The sequence below is a fragment of the Syzygium oleosum genome, unplaced genomic scaffold (genome assembly GCF_021117445.2).
Source record: "Syzygium oleosum isolate NSW1041296 unplaced genomic scaffold, Sole_v2.1 Sole_v2.49, whole genome shotgun sequence".
Taxonomy (NCBI): Eukaryota; Viridiplantae; Streptophyta; class Magnoliopsida; order Myrtales; family Myrtaceae; genus Syzygium; species Syzygium oleosum.
Window position 1 is genome coordinate 393,811 of NW_026607533.1, and position 8,891 is coordinate 402,701.

Below are 8,891 nucleotides of genomic sequence, written 5' to 3' on the forward strand. Positions count from 1 at the left end.
AGCCTGGTGTAGGCTACTCGAATGTTAGGATCGGGAGAGTGACTTGCACACGTGGAATAGGACGAACAGTAATTACAGTCCTGCGCAAGCTCGGGAAAATGGATGTAACTTCGTCGATACAGATCGGAATGACCTGATTCCAAAGCCAAATGAACAAAAACTTCTGGATTAACAATTTCTCTGTTTTGAGTTTTCTCAAATAAGCACTATAGGAAGGACGAAATCGGGGTGGAAGTGGACGGATGTAAAGGGACAGAACAGAGGAAAAGATAGAACTTCGTTGGTTGCTCTTCCAGGCCTCCAAGGAAGTGGATAGGGCACCGATTCTTCTAGATCGATGACTGCAACTCTTCAAGGATGCAGATTTGAAAACGTCCGACTCTTCAAGGACGGAGTGAAAACTCTTCTAGGTTTTCAAGGGTATGAACTCTTCAAGGTTCAAGATAATTGCTTGATGCAAAATTTTCATTAATCAAATTCGTCTGTCGAATACATAAAGTAGATGGTCTTTTATAGCCAAAGAAAAACAAATGAAAATACTCAAGCAAATGAAGAGACTAAAGAGCATTAAAGACCCTAGAAGGCATAAAACATTAAAGAACTTAGAAACTAGAAACTAGATAAATGCCCAATGTCTTCTTGATCATCCCAAAGTATCTTTTAGGCTTCCAATGTATAGGGAAAGACAAGGACTTTATTGTGACATGGACTCGCGGATGAGATTCTTGGTCTTCGAATTGCGTCCCTTCGATATCTTCAAGATTGGTCGAGCGACTTGTCGAGCTCGGATGCGGGCTGATCTCCTTGGTTGAGTGAGCTCGTCTTCGATGAGGGCGGCATTATCAATCTGGCCTGCATCATCCTCCCCTCTTTAAAAGAATTCGTCCCCGAATTCATGTCATCATCAGAGGAATCACCAGCATAAGGTGTTAAATGCCGAACGTTGAAAACATCAAGTGTTTTCATATGAGAAGGAAGCCTTAAGCGATATGCATTGGGATTGATGCGCTCAAGAACTTCAAGAGGACCAAGCTTTCGATCACTAAGCTTGTTATAGCTTCCAACAGGATGACGCTCTGGTGGCAAGTAAGCCCAAACAAAATCTCCTGGTTCGAAGATAACTTCACGCCGCTGTTTATCGACGTCCTTTTTATAGGACTCTATCTTGCTTTCTAACCTTTGGCGCACATCTTGATGAATTGCTCTCATCTGAGAAACAATATCTTCAACATTGCCACTCGACTTTTCAGCAAAAGGAATGGATGCAAGATCAAGAGCAGTGTTCGGCTGTTGTCCATACACAATCATGAAAGGACTATACCCAGTCGTACTGTTTACAGCACAATTATATGCAAATTCGCCATGTGACAATCGTGTCTCCCAAGAGCGAGGATTTTCATCAATCATTGTCCTCAATAGATTTCCCAAGGTTCGATTGACGACTTCAGTTTGCCCATCAGTTTGGGGATGAAACACAGTACTATATTGTAGTTTAGTACCAACATTCTTCCACAATTGTCGCCAAAAATGACCGAGAAACTTTGTGTCCCGATCAGAAGAAGCAACTTCACCTGCTTTGTGAAGTAAAACATATACAATACGAACCCCTTTTAAAGCACTTTTTATATCGTTCATCAAAAGCAATGTAGGAGATGAAGACTTTTCAACAACAGGAGTTTTTAAAGGCTCCTTACTAGGTGCTAATATAATCTTCTTCCCTCCAAATTCAAAAGAATACATATTTCAATAACTATCATGAGTAGTCCGGCTATCGAATTGCCATGGTCGTCCAAGAATAACATGACGAGCATCCATCGGTAGAACATCGCACAATATCTTGTCGAAATAAACAGAACCAATGGATAGATTAACAAGGCAGCGTTTGGAAACGGTTATCTCGGTGCCTTTCGATAGCCACGACATCTTGTAAGGTGTGGGGTGCGCCTTTAACTCTAACTTTAGTTTATTCGCTGCCCTTTCAGAAATTATATTCTCACAACATCCAGAGTCAATAATCAATTGACATACCTTCCCCTTAATCGTGCAAGCGGAATGAAAAATGTTGGTGCGCAGCCACCCATCTCCGGTCTCATCACGAGGAGATTTTTCTCACCATCAGAAATTCACCAGAATTAGCATGCACTATTTGCTCATCACCTGCGGACTCTTCAACATCATTCACCTCTTCTTCGAGCGGATCCTCCACATGCTCATCAGAATCGTTATCCACTAAGAAGGCTTTGCCGGCTTGTCGATTCTTGTTCTTTTGGCAATTGCTAGCACGATGACCCAACTCACCACAAGTATAGCAACGAATATCGGACGTAGTTGGTTGCTTAAAAATGTTGGGCTGATTAGGAAACTTACTAGCGGTTTGCGTCGTAGCCTCAGCAACTTTGGTGGTGCCGGGGGTACTCCTAACGGGTTGATTGGTCATGATAGAGGATTGTTGCCTCCTTGAGCGAGAAAGCTCCACCTTGAGTGCTCGTTGGTGTGCATCTCCTAAGTCCTAAATATCAAGGACTTCCAGGGCATCTTGAATATGAAGTTGAAGGCCATTCAAGTACTTGCTCACAAGCATTTCCTCCGGATCTTGAATGTTGTTGCCAATCACCAACTCATTGAATTCGTTGGTGTATTGGTCCACCGTTCGCGTACCTTGTCTCAGATTTTGGTACCTTTGATAGAGCTCTCTCTTGTATCCCTTAGGTAGGAAATACTTTCGGATCTTGTCTTCTATCTTCCTCCACGAGGTAATTGGCGCTTTGCCAACGGATTGGCGAGTTTGCTTCTCACGCCTCCACCAAGCGATGGCTTTACCTCTGAATCGCATAGCGATGATCTCGACTCGACGATCCTCCAGAATATTTCGATGCTCAAACACTTCATTAACAAGTGTTAGCCAGTCAACAATTTCTTCAGGAGAATCATTACCTGAGAATTCCGGAATATCCTTTTTAACTTCTTTTTCCCACTCCGGTTCACAAATGTTTTGCTCGTGACGTCGATCATTCCTCCGATTGTGAAATGGTCGAACATTCTCCGAAGATGAAGAGTCACCATTAGAATCTTCGGTCTTGGAACGAGGTGGTGAATTGTTTCTTTCCACCCTCGGACGCTTAACTTCTCGCATCAACTCATTAATTTGTTGTTGCATATGTTGTTGCAAATTGTTAGCGAGCGTATGCACTTCATTCAGTGGGATGGTTCTGCCTCCATGACGTCTAGCTTGTCTTGGCGGCATGGTTCTCTCCTCCAAAGCTCTGATACCAAATGATGCAGCCTGGTGTAGGCTACTCGAACGTTAGGATCGGGAGAGTGACTTGCACACGTGAAACATGATAAACAGTAATTACAGTCCTGCTCAAGCTCGAGAAAATGGATGTAACTTCGTCGATACAAATCGGAATGACCTGATTCCAAAGCCAAATGAACAAAGACTTCTGGATTAACAATTTCTCTGTTTTGAGTTTTCTCAAATAAGCATTATATGAAGGGTGAAATCGGGGTGGAAGTGGACGGATGTAAAGGGACAGAACAGAGGAAAAGATAGAACTTCATTAGTTGCTCTTCCAAGCCTCCAAGGAAGTGGATAGGGCACCGATTCTTCTAGATCGATGACTGCAACTCTTCAAGGATGCAGATTTGAAAATGTCCAACTCTTCAACGATGGAGTGAAAACTCTTCTAAATTTTCAGAAGTATGAACTCTTCAAAGTTCAAGATAATTGCTTGATGCAAAATTTTTATTAATCAAATTCGTCTGTCGAATACATAAAGTAGATGGTCTTTTATAGCCAAAGATAAACAAATGAAAAGACTCAAACAAATGAAGAGACTAAAGAGCATTAAAGACCTTAAAAGGCATAAAACTTAAAAGAACTTAGAAACTAGAAACTAGATAAATGCCCAACGTCTTCTTCATCATCCCAAAGTATCTTTTAGGCTTCCAATGTATAGGAAAAGACAAGGACTTTATTGTAGCATGGACTCGCGGATGAGACTCTTGGTCTTCGAATTGCGTCCCTATCTTCAAGACTGGTCGAGCGACTTGTCGAGCTCGGATGCGGACTGATCTCCTTGGTCGAGTGAGCTCGTCTTCGATGTGGGCGGCATTATCAATCTGGCCTGCATCAGATAGTTTGGCATATTCCCAGCATCTCTTTGAGGCGTAGTATTGGACCATCCTTGATTCTGTGAAAAACTTCCCACGTTCTGAGCAGCCCCCATGTCTGGGGATGGCCTTCCACCCATATTGTTGTAAGGCATCCCTGCCATATTGCTCTGAGGTGGCATCTCACCCATGTTATTTGACAGCGGTCCACCCATGTTGTTTTGGGGCAGCATTCCATCCATGTTGTTTTGCGGAGGCATCCCACCAAAATTGTTTGGTGGCATTCCACCTTGGTCACGTGGAGGCATCCCGCCGTAGTTGTTTGGGGGCATTCCACCTTGGTTGTGCAGAGGCATCCCGCCAAAGTTGCTCGGTGGGGCCATTCCACCGCCCATATTTGGTGGGGGCATGTTGCCTTGAGGTGGAGGGTTCTGCAACCCTTGGTTATGCATAGGTGGCATGTCCCAGCCTTGGAAATCTCTGCTCTGCATATTTTCCCTCCTCCTTTCAAAGTTACTCGATCTGTTGAAAATACCGGGTAGATAAATAATCGAGTTCCTCTTGTCAGCTGGAGTAATATTTCTCTCCCGACCTTCATGGTACTTGGGGTCATAAGGAACTGCTTGCCCGTTAACAAAAGGTTCGCCTGACAAATGCGGAAAAAATACATTATGACATGGACAAGAGAACGCACGAAAGAGAGGCAAGAATTTCACTAAAGCTAGGTCTTGATTGAGCTGCTGCAGTGCAAAGGCAAATGATAATAATACCTACAGTAACCAAAGGACTGACATGCTAGAATAATTAGGCCTCAAGCTGCTACATAAACTCATGACTCGTTCAAACAGTAACCATGAAGGCAAAACACGACATTTTTGTCCATTGCTAAGCCAAATTTGGCTAGATTTGCAGTTGGAACGAACTTTTCTCTTTCTAAACATGTTTCCATTAAGCAAACTTATCTGCTAAACAGTTAATAATTAACAATTCATGTCTTAATCACTATATTTAAATACTAATTAACATAACAGATCATGTGCAATATCTATCCATATAATAGTCAAGTAAGTACAGTCGACAAAGAAAAAAAAAACCGAAGCAGCAAAATTGCCTCATGAAGAATCAGTGAAATGAAAACTTTAGTAGCGGTTTTCATAAATGAGAGGATGTAATCCATAGGATGCAAATTCATCGCAGGATTAGAAGATCAAGCTTCCATACCCCCATAATCCTTATTCTTGTCATCAAGGTATGAATCAGGAAGAACCCATCGAACTCTAGGCAAATCTGTGTTACAAAACAGAACAAATTAGCAACACTTTCCAAAAAGAGAAGCGAAAGAAAACCAAGAAACTTTACCCTTGAGTTTGTGAGAAAGCTCTTCAGATACAAGGGCTCCAAATGCATAGTAGTGCCTTGTTGAAACTGAGTAGATCTTCATTCTGGCTTCTTCTTCACTGTAATAGCAAGTAACAAATTGTGATTAGACAAAATAAAAGGGACAGCAATAAATCAAAATAATCAATAACTACAGGCAAGGTCTATCACTCCAAGTACCATTCGCACAAGAATTAACACACGAGAAACTTTTGCTCCTGTACCCGCCAAATATCATTCATAAGCATTCTCATAATTACTATCACACTAGCTATGATATTGTAATGAAGACCAATTTCAAGATGTGTTCACTTCACATGAAAGGGAAATATGTCACACCAGGCACTGAAAGAAAAAAAAAATAACAAACCCAATCATCCCTACATGTCAAAACCAATTTTAAATCAAAAAACAGCATAATAGTCACAGCAAACCAAATACTAACCGGATTGAAAGTTTACTTAAACCAGACCGCAATATATCTTTGTGTCATCCTATTTTTACACCTCGTTTGGAAGCAAGCATAGAAAATTCGCTCATTTCACCGTCCAGCATAGATAATTCTAAGCTGAAAAATGACTGATAAATCCAATCGGTCTCAACCAAACCTTGTTCATTTCATTGCCAACCATAGCAACACAAACAAACAAATTTCCACACAGAAAACAATCCTGACAAACAGATAAGACCACTATCTCAAACTCACCGACCTTCCAACAACCTGTGCAAGCGTCTTAATATAAGAATCGATGATGTCATCCCTAGTAGGATCGCCCTCCGGCTTCTCCATTACGACGAGCCAGTGCTCAAAGTCGCAACCCAAGGACCGCTTCCGCGAGTCGGGATTCGGATCGTCGAGTGACGAAGGAGCCGACCTCGACCTCGTCGCGAAGGAGCGGGCGGTGGGCGGAGGAGCCGCGGCGACTCGGAGGAGGGAGGAGGGAGGGGGGCGAAGGCGAGGCGCGGAGGCCGGAGCGGAGGAGAAGGGGAGGGATCGAGAGAGGAGGGAGGTGAGGGCTTGCCGAGGCTTGGCGAGGAGGAGTGAGCGGGTGTCGAGCCAAGTCGCCATGGCAAGGGGTTTTGGATGCGCTCTAAAAACCTGAGCTGGGAGAAAATATTCAGTGATTTACACACGCCACGTCACGTGCATACGTGGCGTGCGTAAACCCAGGTGGACCACTAATAATAAGACACGTAGCTGTGACGTGGAGTAAAAAAATAAAGCTATATTTGGTTTCGCTCTTCTCTGACGCCCTAGGATAGGAGACATTCTCTCCTCTGTGCCTATAGAGGAGGCGTGAGCAAGGAAACGAAACAATAAATGCGTGCATTAATTGTTGTGTCTCTCTCCCCCTCTCCCTCTCTTTTCTCTTTCACGCTAGTTTGAATTCCATTACTTTTTCATTCTTCTCCTTCCCTTCCACGCTTCTTCTCATCTCATCCTTCTTAGCTTTTCTTCTTCACTTTCATCGTCAGTGGCTCCGGAAACCACCGGTGAAAAGCGGAAGGCCGGTCGCAGCGGCTGGGTCCCGAGACCCCCTCCGCCTCCTCCTCCGCCCTCCCGCCTCTCGCCTCCGTTCTCCGCTCTCCGGCCTCCGCCTCCCCTCCCGCCTCCGCCTCGTCGCCTCAGCCTCGCGGCCTCCGCCCTCTCACCTTCCGACTTCGTCCTCCCGCCTCCGTCCTCCCTCCTCCGTCCTCCCGCCTCCCCCTCTCGGCCTCCGCCTCGTCGCCTCCCCCTTGCGGCCTTCGCCTCAACCTCGTGGCCTCCGCCCTCCCGCGCCCGTCCTACCGCCTCCGCCAGCCTCGCGGCCTCCGCCTCCGCCGTCCCACCTTCCGCCTTCGTCCTCCCGCCTCCGCCTCCGCCTCCTTCTCCGCCCTCCCGCCTCGTCGCCTCCCCCTCGCGGCCTCCGCCTCGTCGCCTAAGCCTCGCGGCCTCCACCTCCGCCCTCCCGACCCCGTCCTTCCGCCTCCACCTCAGCCTCGTGGCCTCCGCTGGAGAAAAGTCGCCTCGGCCCTCCCGCTTCCACCTCCGCAATCAGTCAATTTTTTTTTTGTTGGTGTTAAAGGTTTGACTGATCTTTCTGCATAATCCCTTTTTTTTTTAGAAGTCTCTTAAGTTATATAACCCATTATTTGTGGAGATCAAAGTGACTTAACTGAGAAAATGATTCCCAGGAAAGTTTGGAGGAAAAAATAAGACAATTAGAAAGAGAATATTTTCTCTGATTCGTGGGTCTCAAACGAGGTAAGCAACTTTCTACGCCATGATTCTTATTGTTAGTCAAATTTTACTGGGAAAGGATTCAGTGTCTTTCATCTATCTCTCAAGAACAAGGATGAAGGCAAACAGAAGCATGGTGTAGAAAGTTGATCACCCCTTGCCTCCTTTTTTTGTTAATCAAAATATCGATCCGACATGAACGCCATATATTTTTACTTAGTACGGATATAACGACACGAGGTTGAAGGAGTTGAGAATGCTTGTCGAGGCATTAATTTATTAAGAACAACTTTGTAGGGAAAACTCAATTCCCGATCGTCACATTCGAAACATATTCGGAACGAATTCGATCAATGCGGAAAACGTGCCCAAGGATCATCAACTTGTATCACCGATCGTACAGGCATATCACACAACAAACATACCCGGTATTGTCACAGATTAAGTGCCACTTTGCGCTTGAGAGTTCTTCGATCGTCTTTCGTACTCACGTGTGTTCCGAAGCAAAAGCAGAGAATACGTTGTATCGAAGGAGTGTGTTTGCACATATGAAAATCACATCTGTTTTCCAAGGGGTGCCTTCTATTATAGATAGGCAAATAACTATCTCGTGGGCCCTTGTGGCTCACGGGCCGGGTTTGGCCCATCTTGGGCGGTCCACCCAATATGTCTTACATCTCCCACTCACCCACGATGGGCTAAACACAACTCTCTTCCTTGCAAAGTTCATATTGGCAAATAATCCGTGCGACCAGCATACTACGAGAGCTCGTTGTTATACATCTGTTAGGAATATATAACAGCTCAAATTTGGGCATTATCCAGAGTAGAATTAGTATGCAGTTCCCTAGATCAACCAGTCACAATTTTCATCTCTCTTGATCTCTTTTAGTATCTCGTATATTGTATTCACAACTATGATTTACTCAAAATCATAATTAGTCGACCTGTGAATACAAATATAGAATGTGACATCATAAATTAAATTGATCTTCCTCTTTCCTTAAACCTCTCCATTTCAGTCCAACTCGCTTTTCTAGAAATGCCCCGTTAGAACGAATTATCATGATCATCGGCAACATCCTAAGATAGCAAACACTGAATAGAAATTTTCAGAATAAGTAAGAGTCGTGAGGGCACTTTAATTGAGAAGAACTATTTTCTTCAAGAGTCTCACACG

General features: G+C 44.3%; 1 protein-coding gene and 1 pseudogene across 1 annotated transcript; one reads left to right on the forward strand and one right to left on the reverse strand.

The window, feature by feature from the left end:
• Nucleotides 1-2,509: 2,509 nt before the first annotated feature.
• On the reverse strand, nucleotides 2,510-6,596 carry LOC130136730 (multiple organellar RNA editing factor 8, chloroplastic/mitochondrial-like; annotated as a pseudogene).
• A 215-nt stretch (nucleotides 6,597-6,811) lies between these two features.
• Nucleotides 6,812-7,562, forward strand: LOC115664970 (formin-like protein 14). The gene is made up of 2 exons (XM_030586848.2): nucleotides 6,812-6,815; nucleotides 6,967-7,562. Exons 1-2 carry the CDS (start codon nucleotides 6,812-6,814, stop codon nucleotides 7,560-7,562), a joined length of 600 nt encoding a protein of 199 aa, XP_030442708.2.
• Nucleotides 7,563-8,891: the final 1,329 nt, after the last annotated feature.